Here is a 13,219-nt window from a genome sequence, read left to right as displayed (position 1 = left end):
TTTGTGACAATTTTTTGAGTGTTTGCCGTGTGCCAGGCACTTTAATGAGCACATAGTACACATTATGTCAGTTACTCATTCTGTTGAGCATCTACTGTGTCCCGGGCATCAGGAATAGAGACACAGGGCATCCCTGCCTTCGGGGAGTTCACAGTTTCTCATCCTTACAATATTCCTCTAAGCGAGGTATTATATCCCCATCTTACAGACATGAAAAACTGAGTCCCTTCAACTTAAGTGGCAGAGTAGGGATCTGACCCCGTGTTGTCTCACTCCAGAGCCCTGAACTGCTTCCTCTGCCCACAAAGCTCTCTGCGAAGCCCCCTGGGGTAACGTTAAAAAGGTTAGTAACCAGGACAGTATAAGCTGTAACAGTCGGGCAGGCTAGCCAGTAGATACCTGCTCAAGGTCAGCTGCCCCCAACCCTGGATTGAGCCAGTGAGCACAGCAGGCCACTTGTTTGTACAGAGTACATCCTTGCCCTTAGGAGGGAGACTGGTCCTCCTGACTTCGGGGTTGGGGCCTCACTCAGAGGTACTGCTCCAGCCTCCTTTTTTGATAGAGATGGGAAGTGGAGCCCAAAGAGGGAATGCGTCTTGCCCAAGGACCCACAGCATGTCAAGGGCAGGACTCTTGGTGGAAACTCCACGGCCTGAGCAGGGGGACCTCCTCAGAGCTGGGAGAAGCCAAGGCCACTCCCATTTCCTGACGCTGCTGGCACGTTAATAAAAAATAATGAAGAAATGCCAAAGCAGGGTTAGGGAATTGCAGCATATTATGAATTTTACATTTAAATCACAATGCAGTGTAATTATGCCAGTTGCAAGATAATTACAGGTTTTATAAAAAATATTAATTCATAGTGCACTGCAGGCAGTGACGTTTGGGGGCGGGATGCCGGCGGTACGCGGGCCTTTCACTGTTGTGGCCTCTCCCGTTGCGGAGCACAGGCTCCGGATGCGCAGGCTCAGCGGCCATGGCTCACGGGCCCAGCCGCTCCGCGGCATGTGGGATCTTACCGGACCGGGGCACAAACCCGTGTTGCCTGCATCGGCAGGCGGACTCTCAACCACTGCGCCACCAGGGAAGCCCAGGGGGATGCCGGTTTTAAATCGCACGAGGAGAGACTTTTCTTAACCCTGTAGGTGGGCTTCTGTGCTTGTCTGTTAACCTCCTTCAAAGAAACAGCACAGGTGCAAAACTGAGGCCCTCCCCCAACGGGAGGCCTGGGCCAGCGGCCCTGCAGTGTCGCCCATCCCCACCCCTCCCTAATGGGTAGCCTGAGAGTGGGAGAGGGTGGGGCACGAGCAGGAGCTGGATACAGACTGGGGGTGCCTTTGCTGGGCTGCTTGAGATGGCCTGTCAAAGCTGGAGCCCCCTGCCCAGCCTGAGCGGGGCCTCCTGAGACCCGAGGGGCCCTGGCCTTCTCCATCGGGCAGTTCTGTCTGAGCAAACAGGGCTGGGAGAGGGGGTCCCGGCTTCCCCCACCCGAGTGCCCCCCCGCCTTCCTTCTGGTGATAGGAGAAGGGACCCAGCGCTTGAGGGCTGCAACAGCGGCCAGGCCCATGGAGAGAGCCACCCTCCCAGCTGCCAGGTTCCCATCTCGCTAGTCTCACCCTCAAGGCTCCCCTCGGAAGTGGCTGGGTAGCAGTTGCTTTTACGGAGAAGACAATAAAGCCCAGGAGGGGGGACCAGCCCAATCACATGGCTTTTTAGCATCCTTATGGAGACTGCACTCGGGCCTCAGGGACCCACGGAAGAACGTCAGAGCCACGCGGAGCTAGTCCAGTTTACCAGTGGGGAAATGGAGGCCCAGAGAGGCGAAGTGACTGACCCAAGGGCACACAGCTAGGAGTGGTTGATTGAATCCCAAATCTCCCAACCCCCTGACCAGAAAGCTCCCCACACTACCCAGTTCCTGACCCAGTGACCTCCCCCAACACGTGGCTGCATCCCCCCCACCCCCTCCAGAGAGAAGAAGGACCTCTCAGAACATCACCCAACAGAGCAGCCCCCAGAGTCTCCTGGCTACCGTCCTTTCTGTCACCTGGACACAGAATATGAACCACCCTCTGTGGCCCTAATCATCTTTCTATAAATATCAGAGCATCTCATTTCAGAGGGGCCGCATGAACAACGAGCTCTTCTGCCTTCCTGACTGTGTTCAAAATCTGATTTAGAATTAATTTCCTTTGGTCGGCCACCAGCAGACACCTTATTTGTCAAATCTCAAGCTCTTCGTGGGGGAGAGGAGAGAGGTGGCCGGGGTCTCCATCAGCTTGCCGGCCTGACAGGCGGCCTGGGCAAGGTGCCCTCGGCAGGGGCAGGAGCCCCTCCTGGCGCACGGCCGACACCGGGCACTGCAGACTCCGGAAGCGCCCTGGGTCTACGGGCAGCCGGGCCCCAGCCCAGAGCCGCTCCATCTGTCTCGGCCATTAATTCCCGGCTCTGCCTCCAGGTCTCCGGGCTCCCCGAGGCCTGGTGATTAGTATTCTTATTCAAGATTATTTTATTTTCATTGAGCGGATTAATCTAGCCTTGACACTTTATAGCCATATGGGTATTAGCCGAGCGTGTGAGAACCGCCCACCGGTGAAGTGGCAGGATGGCGGGGCCGTCTCTAAGCAGAGGCCGGGTGTTGAGAGGCTGGTGGGGGAAAGACTGGGGTTTGCAACCTGGCTCAGCGGGGACCCTGGGGCGAGGCACTCAAGCTCCCCAGCCTCTGTTTCCTCTCTGCCAAACAGACGTATACATGCTGACTGCGTACGGTGGTAATGAGTGCCAGGCGCTGTGCTCGTGTGAATTCACGTGTATTCACTCTTGTCATCCTTACAACAGCCCTCGGAGGTGGGAACTATTATTGTCCCCATTTTCCAGATGAAGACACAGAGGCCCAGCAACTTGCCTAATGTCACTTAGCCTAGGGGAAGGGGCTGGAAAAGAAAAGGAACCCAGGCAGCCTGCTCCCAAGTTTCTGCTCTTTAACACCCGAGGACTAGCACAGCTCTGAATGGTCAGGGACTCAGAAAACAAAGGCTGGGGCTTCCCTGGTGGCGCAGTGGTTGAGAGTCCGCCTGCCGATGCAGGGGACACGGGTTCGTGCCCCGGTCCGGGAGGATCCCACATGCCGCGGAGCGGCTGGGCCCATGAGCCATGGCCGCTGAGCCTGCGCATCCGGAGCCTGTGCTCCACAACGGGAGAGGCCACAGCAGTGAGAGGCCCACGTACCGCAAAAAAAAAAACAAAAAAAACAAAGGCTGTCATGTTGTGCCATGCATCACACCAAGATGTCACCGCACGTGTCCTGGTCTGCCCCTCACTGCTCTGACAGCTCCTTGAAAGCAGCACTAGGTCTTATTTACGTCCGGTCCGTGGCTCAGTAAATTTGGGTGAAGGAATAAATAAAGGACAGAATAAGCAAACGGTTCCCGAGATTTTGATCAAGGTGGACCCGATCAGTACAGTGAGGAAGAGTGTCATTCATTTCAGCCACAGGTTCGATAAATGTTTGCTGGTGAAGCGCAAAGCCCGTTTCCTCTGTCTGCTTCCTGGGCTCAGAAGGAAGCTCTTAGGCTGTGCCCGGGCTTCTGGGAAGAGGAGGGGAGATCACAGGGTGTCAACTAGGACCCTCTCCACAACTCCAAGCACCCAGCCCCCAGTCAGGCCTGAGCCCTCTTGGGGTCTCCCCAGGGGGCAGGAAAGAGGTCTCAAAACTGAGGCACATTCTCGCTGACTTCCCAGCCTATAAGCCCCTTCTGGCTCCATGGCCTCTGAGTCTGGGAAGCAACTTAAGGGCATCATCATTTCTCCTGATTTCAGGTTTTCTCTCAAGTTTGTCGAATTTTACAAATTAACCTAATTTTAGCTATTACGATAAAGAGGTACAATCAAATAAGTGACATAGCTTTGCAAATGAAGCTTCTCTCAAGCACTGAGTTTTCTAGAAAGAGACTTATCGGAGAGAGATCCCAGTGAGTTTCCTGGTGGTCCCCGTTGCAGAGGAGTTCAGTTCCACAGATGGAGCTGGGAGCTGCCTGGCTGGGCAGCATTTGGTCCTCCTGAACCCCTGGGTTGTCTTTCTGCCCAGAGCAGATAATGGCCGGATTAGCTCACTTTGAAAACTCCCACCAGTGTTGACAACTTCTACCCTGAGCCAGACCCTAGGAACTTTGAGATGAATAAGGCGGCCCTGCCCTGTTCACAAGGATCTACCCACAAGCAGAGAGAGAGTCAGACACACAGATGAAAAAGTACAGCCATAATGTTGCAGGTGGTGAGACCGAACAGGGATGCAAAGATGGGGAGAGGAGTGGTTGTTTCTGTGTGTGTGTGTGTGTGTGCGTGTGTGTGTGTGTGTGTACATGTGGAGATGTGGAGCGGTCCAGAAAGGTTTCATCAAAGGCACAGTTAAAATGAATCTTGAAAGAATTCGACAGGGTGACAAAAAGAAAAGGCACAGCATGTGCAAAGGCCCCGAGACAGGAAACAACTCCTGAGTGTGGGGAATGGCCAGTCCTTTAGTTCGGCCTGAGGGAGAGGGAGTGGCCCTGAAGGAGGCTGCAGGGAGGCTTTGAACACCAGGCTTTATTGTTTAGGCCATGCGGAGCCTGTGACGGTTTGGCCCAGCAGCAGTGTCATTTTAGAGAGTCCCTCAACCCACAACATCGCACTTCCTGCACGGCTGACTCGTTCTCAGCCTTTAGGCCACAACTCAAAGACCTTCTCAGGGGAGGTCGCTCCTCCCACCATTTACGCTTTGCCACATCCTCTGCTTTATTTCCTTCTGGAAATGATCACAGCCTCATTTACTGTGTCTCCTCCTGCCGCCTTGAAAAATGCCAGCTTCTTGAGGGCAGACGCCATGTGGACCTTGTTTGTGGCTGTGTCTCTGGCACAGAATAGGTGCTTATAGATACTGGCTAAAGGAAGAGTCATCTCGCGGGCAGTGGGGCTGGGGAGGGGGTGCTGGGGGCCAGGTTTGGAGGCTGCTGTGGTCATCAGGAGCAAGATGTGTGTGCCTCTCAGAGGCCGGAGAGAAGGTCAGATACGAGAAACATATCGGTTCAGCCACGGTGAGACTGGGAGGGTCAGGAGCCTGCAATTCCTGGACGATCAGCATTGTTCGGGGCGCTTGTAAAACACAGATTCCCAGGCCCCACCCCTGGCTCTTCTAACTCAGTGGCTGTGATGGGGCCGGGGTCTGTGTTTTTATAGGGATGGTTCCACGCCTGTCCGTGTTTGGGAACCTCTGGTCTCATCACACACGTCTCTTCCAGTCACGTTCCTCCCCCACCCCCATTCCCTCTCTGGCTTTCAGGTCACACCCCTGGGGTTTCGGCCCCCCTCAGATTCTTAGCCTTGACCCCTGCCCCTGAGGCTGGTGTCTCGCTCAAGGACAAGTGCCCTGTGAACGACAGAGCCTGGGTGGGAGGGGCCATTGGAGGATTCAGAGAGGCTCCGCCCTGTGCTGACTATGGGGCTGGGACTCAGGTGTCAGGGTCCCAGCCTCAGCTCTGCCTCCGACTCGCTGTGCAACCCTATGTAAGTCAGAGGCCCTCTCTGAGCTTCAGTCCCTCCATCTGCAGATGAGAGTAGGAACAGGTGATGCTACAGGGCTGCACCTCTGTCCCTCAGGGGATCCCCCAGGAACCCCGGGGCCAGAGAGCTGCCCCTGAGGCCCATCAGGGTGGCCCGGCAGGGTCACCTGAAGCCTCCTTCTCTTCCACAGCCTGTGAGCTGGGCTTCTACAAGTCGGCCCCCGGGGACCAGCTCTGCGCCCGCTGCCCTCCCCACAGCCACTCTGCAGCCCCTGCCGCCCAGGCCTGCCGCTGCGACCTCAGCTACTTCCGTGCAGCCCTGGACCCGCCGTCTGCAGCCTGCACCCGTGAGTACCACCCCATGGCCCCAGAACCCTCGAGACTAGGCTAGGACCCCATGCTCGGCCCCTCAAGCTCCCAGGGAGCCAGGTCTCAGTGGGTGAGGCAGGGACAGGTGGCTCTCATGGGCCAGGGGCCAGTCTGGGGATGGGGGGTGACTCTGACCCCTCAACAATGGCCTTGACCTCTCTGGGCTCCCAGCTTCTTGTCATAGGTCACCTGCCATCTCTCCAGTGGAAATCATAGGTCACCTGCCATCTCTCCAATGGAAATCTTTCCATTCCTCCCTCGGTCTCTCCTCTCTGCTCCAAAGGGCAGGACAGAACTGGACTCATGCCCTTCCCAGCACCAGGTGGCTTTGGTCATCTTCTGACCCAAGGGTCATGCCAATGTCCTGGGGGCTGGGGTGGGCAAGCTGGGGGACTGCCCGTGCGGCAAGGCGGGCATCAGAGGAGCCGCCCCCACCCCTGCCCCGCCTCACTGCCATCCTTGAGAGACTGGGGGGAGCTGCAGAATTCGGGGAGCTGCTGTAGTGGGGGGGTGCATGATTGTGTATATGGAGTGGGTGTGCCTGCGTGTGTCGGATTCTGTGTGTGCCTTGGGAGGCCTGCAGCGATTATGACTGTGTGTGTCCTTGTCGGTAGCAGTTCATGCAGAAGATGCCTGCATAGAGTGTGAGCGTTCAAGTGCTTGTGCCCACGTGTGTAAAGTGTTCTTAGAGGGGTGTGTGCACACGTGTGTGTGCATCTGGGTACCTGGAACGGACTCATGAGTCCCCGTGGAGCTTGAACGAGCCTGCTTTGGGAGCTCAGCATGGGCACACCTGGCCCTGCAAGGGAGGTGTGCGCCTGGAGAGGGTGAGGCGGCAGCGCGCATGCCCCATACCTGAGGGGACTCTGAGGGACTCCGGCGCCGTGCCTGCAGGGCTGCGTGACTGTCTTGGCATTTCTGCTGATGCAGCTCCTCCGTGGCCTCCCCTCCCCTGGCCCAAAGGGGCCTCTCACTCCCACCCCCGCTGGGGAGGAGCTGCAGCCAGTTCAGCCCACGCTGTTCACCAGCCTTGGGCTCTTGTGACGGGGTGAGGGGTACTTTACTCGGTGCTGACGGGTTTTGCCCCAGAATTTACCCCAACCTGATCTCCATCGCCCCCTCCCCCAACTTCCATCACCACCCTTCCCCAGACCCCCTGCACAGGGCAGGTAAGGGCCTAGGTGTATTCACATTGCTACACACACACATACCACACACGCGCACACACACACACACACACACACACTACACACAGATACACACACCACACCACACACATGCGCGCACGAGTAAACCCTTCTTCCCTCCCTCCCTCCCTCCCCTGTTGTGCCCAGACCTGTGCCTTTGCCCCATGTGGGACCTGCTGGGGCAGAAAGGATTGCTGAGGGGCGTGGTGACTGCTCTGGGCTCCTCAGGCCAGGTGAGCCCGGCTCTAGGTCACAAACATTTGCACTCAGCTGGCTGGACTCCAGTTTCTCTCCAAATCCACAATCCAGTGCCCTCCAGTTCTAGGAATCTTAAGATTGTAAACGACTAGGCTTTTAGTATTCCACACCCTGCAGATTCTAAGGTTCTTTATGATTCTGAGATTCTACAATTCTATTTTCTTAAGATCTAAGATTCCCAGCTTGAGATTCTGAGAGTTGGAATTCCATTGCCCCTCAGGCCCTCCTGGTTCAAATCCCCACGCCCAGGATCCTACCCCGACTCCCAGCCCCCAGCCCCGCCCCTCTCTCCAGTGTCCTTGTGCTGCCCAGACTGGGGCTCCCGTCCTGGGCAGTGGGGAGGGGTCACTTGGCACACGGGGCTCTGCTTTTCTCCACCACAGTGTTCAGTGTCATTGACATTAAATCCAGCCAGGGGGTTAAGGAGTGGGGTGGGGGATGCAGATGACTGGGGCATCTCACGCCCAGGGTAGCTGCTGTGTGCAGACTCTCCCCAGCTCTGGATGAAAATCTTGTGAAGCACAAACCCCAGGATCCAGGTGGTGCTACATGGGGTGGGGGAAGGGTGGCTTCTGTGCCCAGACCCTGACTGTGTTCCCAATCTGATGGCAGAGACACTGCCTCTGCCCTCGGGGAGCTTCCAGAGGATGGAGTAGGTGTGCCCTTATCCTTAGGGAGCCCCAAGTATCATGGGGGAACCACAGCCCTTCCCTGACCTGATGGGGGAGACTAGACCAGCCCAAATACATGCCCTCCACGCCCACCTGTCATTCTCTGCTTTCCAGGCCCCCCCTCGGCACCAGTGAATCTGATCTCCAGCGTGAATGGGACTTCTGTGACCCTGGAGTGGGCCCCTCCACTGGACCGGGGCGGCCGCAGTGACATCACCTACAATGCCGTGTGCCGCCGCTGCCCCTGGGCCTTGGGCCACTGCGAGACGTGCGGGGGCAGCACCCGCTTCGTGCCCCAGCAGACCAGCCTGGTGCAGGCCAGCCTGCTGGTGGCCAACCTGCTGGCCCACATGAACTACTCCTTCTGGATCGAGGCCGTCAACGGTGTGTCCGACCTGAGCCCAGAGCCCCGCCGGGCTGCCGTCGTCAACATCACCACGAACCAGGCAGGTAGGCGGAGACGCCCGTCCCCAGCTCCCGGGCCCTTCGTCCCCCCTGGCATCCGAGCACTGCGCGGACTTGCTGTGGCGTTTGGGCAAGCGCCTGCCTCTCTGGGCTCCGCCTTCCTCACCAGGACTCTGAGCTACAGGCTTCGCGCCCTTAGAAAATTAAAACATGTTCCATAAGTGGAAGGAAACCAAAAAGCACAGAGGCAGGCTAGCATGACCATCCCAGGCCTGGGTTCTAGAATTTTCCCTCTCTGCCTCTGTCTCCTCCCTTTTGTGATAGGAGTAATCATACCTGCTCTGTTACTGAGGCTTAAATGAAGGAACTGAAAATGCTTAGCCCAGTACCTGGCCCACGGTACGTGCTCAATAAATGTCATTAAAATATCAAATCACTCTGATGATCATTTTCCAGAACAGCTGCCACTGCTGCCCCTGGGATGGATTTGGTCAGACTGGTCTGGACGACAACCACTTATCTCTCTGTTTCTAGCCAGTTGTTGGACTGAAGTTAGCCCCTTTCTTTCCAAATTCTGGTGCGTCCTGCCTGTCGAGTGGCAGCCTGACCCGAGGGCCGCCTGTGGCAGCTTCCCTGTTAACAGCGCCCCTAGCACGTGCCCTGTGGCTCCCCACCCCCGTCTCCTCCCAACACCACACAGGCCTGGCTCAGTGACTCCCTTCCCACCGTGTCACAGAGGAGGAGCTGAGGCCCGGAGGCAGCCAGGGTCACCACATAGAAGCAGCAGGTCAGGATTCAAACCCAGGTCTGCCTCACTCCCAAGTGAAATAGGCTTCCCAACCCTGAACCCAGGGCACCCCGTCCCTGACGCCAGGGCTTCTTCCTCCCAAGAGACCCTCATTCCTCTGGCACCTGTGGAGCACCTGTGAGATGCCAAGCTCTCTGCTCAGTGCTAGTGACGCAATGAGGAGTAGGCCCTTGTGCGTGGTGCCAGGCCCCGCCCCTGCCCACATGTCTCTGGGGTGGCCGAGACAGGTGTCCAGCTGGTCAGGGGTGGAGGGCGGAGCAGAGAACCTACGGTGCTCACACTGCTCCGTGTGCTCCATCATTAAAAAGAACAGCCTCAGGCTTCCCTGGTGGCGCAGTGGTTGAGAGTCTGCCTGCCGATGCAGGGGACGTGGGTTCGTGCCCCGGTCCGGGAAGATACCACATGCCGCAGAGCGGCTGGGCCCATGAGCCATGGCCGCTGAGCCTGCGCATCTGGAGCCTGTGCTCCGCAGCGGGAGAGGCCACAACAGTGAGAGGCCCGCGTACCGCAAAAAAAAAAAAAGAACAGCCTCCCGTGAGCCCACACACCCTTCCAGCCACGAGACTCCTTCTCTTACATGGAAGCTTCCTTAAAGAGCTCTCTTGCTCACACATCTGCGTCCTCTCCTCTGTGGGCCTCTTCGGGCACCTCCAGTCAGGTGCCTTTGCCCACCTATCCCCAGAAATTCAGTTTGCAGTGGGCACTCCACCCTCCCACCCCCCGCTCTTCTTTACTCCTTCTTGGAGTACTTTTCTCTTGCCTTCCATGCCCAGCCCACCCCCCACTTTCCATCCAGCTCTCTGGCCTGTCCTTCTCCATCTCCACCAGCCCCTTCTCTCTGCACAAATTCCCAAAAGCTGGAGGACCCCAGGCACGTCCGGACCCTCCTCTCTTTCCTACTTACCCAGCTCCATCTTGCCAGAGTGGGCCCACGGCTTTGAATTCCACCTTCGTGCTGATGTCCCCCAAGTGTGTCACCAGCACAGGCCTCTCCCCTGAGGTCCAGCTGCCCACTCCCCTCTCCACTCGATGTGTTTCAGACACACAGCACCCCCAAACCAGCCCCTTCCCCAGGCCCCCATCTCAGGACGTGGCACCGCTGTTCGTGGGGTTACTTGAGCCCCAAACCCAGCCGTCATCCTTGGCTATCCCTCCATCGTGCCTCGTCCACCCACCAGCCAGTCCCACTGGGTCTCCCTTCAGCGTGACCCCCTCCACACTCCGACCCCTCCACCCCGTACACACACATGCCATCGGTCCTAGTCAGCTCAGACTGCCATAACACATACCATAGGCCGGGGCTTAAAGCACAGACGTTTACAGCTCACGGATCTGGAGGCCGGAAGTCCAAGGTCAAGGTGCCGGCCAATTTGGTTCCTGGTGAGAGCCCTCTTCCTGGCTTGCAGACGGCTGCCTTCTCGCTGTGTCCTCACATGGCAGAGAGAGAGAAGGAAAGAGAGAAAGAACTCTCTGGTGTCTCTTCTTAGAAAGGCATCAATGCCCCCATCTACACCTCATTATCTCCTTAAGCCTCCATCTCCAAATACTATCGTGTTGGGGGTTAGGGCTTCAGTAGACGAATTTTGGGAGGGGGGCACAATTCAGTCCATCTCATGTTGCCTGGACAACCCTGCACCATGATTCAGGGGACCCATCAGACCCTCCCCTGCCCACCTCCCCAGCCGCACCCCATCCACTGTCGCCGGGCTCTCTCCCTTCCAGCCACACTGGCCTCGGGTCCTCATCCCTGTGTCCAGGGAAGGACACACCATGCCCTTCCCTGCCCTGGGACTTGGCCTTGCCTCTCGGTCGGAATGACGTGCTCCTCCCTGTGACGTTCCCCTCGCTGCCTCCTTCAGTCCTCGGTTAGCTGTCCCCCTGCCTCTCGGAGGCCCACCTGGACCACCTCAGCTGAAATGGCCCCGTTCCCTCCTGGGCCCCTGCAGACGTAAGGTCCTCTCCATCACGGCACCCTCTTCGTGTCTTCCATGCACCTAGCATACCTGTAATTATGCATTGATTCGTTTTCTTATTAACTCTGTCTCTCTTAACTAGACCATAAGCTCCTTGAGGGCTGTCGGGCACTGCAGTATCCCCAGGTCCTAGCCCACTGCCCAGCATGTGGGAGTCATTCAGGAAATTCTAGGGAGATGATGTAGTGGACACCCACAGCTCTGGGCTGGGGGCCTGGGGCAGACAGCAGCCCTGAGCAAATGCCGGAGGTCTGTCCTCAGAGACCACTTGCCCGTCCCCCTCCCCGTGCCTCCCCGTAGCCTCTTCTCTACACCCCCCTCCTCCCTGGAGCCCTCTCTGGTGCTCCGCCCTGTTTCCATCCCACCTCTGAGCCCCAGTCTCCCTCTGTGTCTGCCCGACTCACACAGCACCTCTTGCCTTGCAAATTTTTTGGTTTTTAAGAGGCACCCATGTGTTCCAGCACTGGTGTCTGTCCCACACGTACAGTGGTCTTCTCTGAGCCTCACCTCCGCCTGGCAGCTGGTACCCAGCAGCTTCACTTTCTGGGTGGAGAAACTGCCCGGAGGTAGTCATGGGCCCAGCCAGCAAGAGACGGGCCGGGTTGCGAAGCCAGACCTGATTCCCAGGCTGGTGGGGTCTCCCCTGTACCACACTCTGCAGCTTAACTGTGGAGTCGCTTCTTAATTTTTCATGTCAGCATCGTCCAGCAGCATTTATTGGGCATCTACTATGTGCAACCCCTGCCTCGGGGAGCTCCCACGTGTGCCGGAGAGATGGGATGCCCAGTTATGAGGCCAGAGCTGGTCACATGGGGCAGGTGGGGGGCACGGGAGGAGTAGGGCAGAGTCGGAACTCGGGTGAGCAGAGGGGAGGGCTGCGGCTGGAGGGGTCGGGGAGGACGGGGTTGCAGCTCTGAGGGCAGTCCCTTCGGTTTGGCTGTGGCCGGGTCGACATCCGACCCTTCCCAACAGACTCACCTCAGGGGTAATTGCACTGAGCACAGGAGTGGGGGAGGGAATGAGCAAGGGGGCGAAAGTGTGACCTAGTGTGACTTCGAGAATACTTGAGCTCACATGGGCCTCAGGCTCAGCTCATGTCCCTCCAAACCCAGGCAGTGAGGGCGTTGGTTCCCTTGATTCTTCCCCTCCCTTCTCCTTTTCTTCCTCCCTCCTCAGTGCTCCTGAGAGCATGCTCCACGCCAGGCCCTGGGCGGGGGTGGGTGACACGGAGACAGAGACATCAGGTGATGGGGCCTCAGGGTCGACAAGTGCGGCTGCTTGATGGGGCTGGCGGGGGTCCAGCATGCTTCCAGTGGGTGGGCTTGGCCAGAGAGGAGGAGGAGACAGTGGAAGTTGCGGGGTCAGGCCTCTTCTGGGTCAAGCCAACCCCAGCATCCCAGTTGGGAGCCAGGCTGTGCCAACCCCAGATAACTGACCAGGACGGCAGCCAATGATTTGCCAGGAGGAGCAGAGGGTACTGGCTCTCCTGGGGCGGCGGCAGGACAGTTAGCAAGGTGAGTGTGGCCCAAGCCAGCATCTCTGGGCGGGGCCTGAGGAAGGAGCAGACAGAGGCCCTTCCCCATCATCACCCGTCCACCCATCTGACCTGACCAAGCTCCCTTCCCTCCCCCTGCCCCAGCCCCGTCCCAGGTGGTGGTGATCCGCCAGGAGCGGGCGGGGCAGACCAGCGTCTCGCTGCTGTGGCAGGAGCCAGAGCAGCCCAATGGCATCATCCTGGAGTACGAGATCAAGTACTACGAGAAGGTACCCACAGGGAGGGGAGAAAGAGGGAGGCCACCAGGCCGGGGACCCTTGGCTGACCACCCCTCCCACGGGCAGGACAAGGAGATGCAGAGCTACTCCACCCTCAAGGCTGTCACCACCAGGGCCACCGTCTCGGGCCTCAAGCCGGGCACCCGCTACGTGTTCCAGGTCCGAGCCCGCACCTCGGCTGGCTGCGGCCGCTTCAGCCAGGCCATGGAGGTGGAGACCGGGAAACCCCGTGAGTGCA

At 58.1% G+C, this 13,219-nt stretch overlaps 1 protein-coding gene across 2 annotated transcripts in view; it reads left to right on the top strand.

Moving 5' to 3' along the window:
* Window positions 1–13,219, top strand: part of EPHA8 (EPH receptor A8) — a 36,544-nt gene that overhangs the window by 14,660 nt on the left and 8,665 nt on the right. For both annotated transcript variants that reach the window (XM_060309845.1, XM_060309843.1), the window contains exons 4-7: window positions 5,729–5,884; window positions 8,137–8,472; window positions 12,848–12,972; window positions 13,048–13,210. In XM_060309845.1, the coding sequence (XP_060165828.1) occupies window positions 5,729–5,884; window positions 8,137–8,472; window positions 12,848–12,972; window positions 13,048–13,210 (780 nt within the window). The remainder of the gene's footprint in view (window positions 1–5,728; window positions 5,885–8,136; window positions 8,473–12,847; window positions 12,973–13,047; window positions 13,211–13,219) is intronic.

This window comes from Globicephala melas, chromosome 1, assembly GCF_963455315.2.
Source record: "Globicephala melas chromosome 1, mGloMel1.2, whole genome shotgun sequence".
In the NCBI taxonomy this organism is placed as follows: domain Eukaryota; kingdom Metazoa; phylum Chordata; class Mammalia; order Artiodactyla; family Delphinidae; genus Globicephala; species Globicephala melas.
This window is presented reverse-complemented; position numbering and strand designations above follow the sequence as displayed.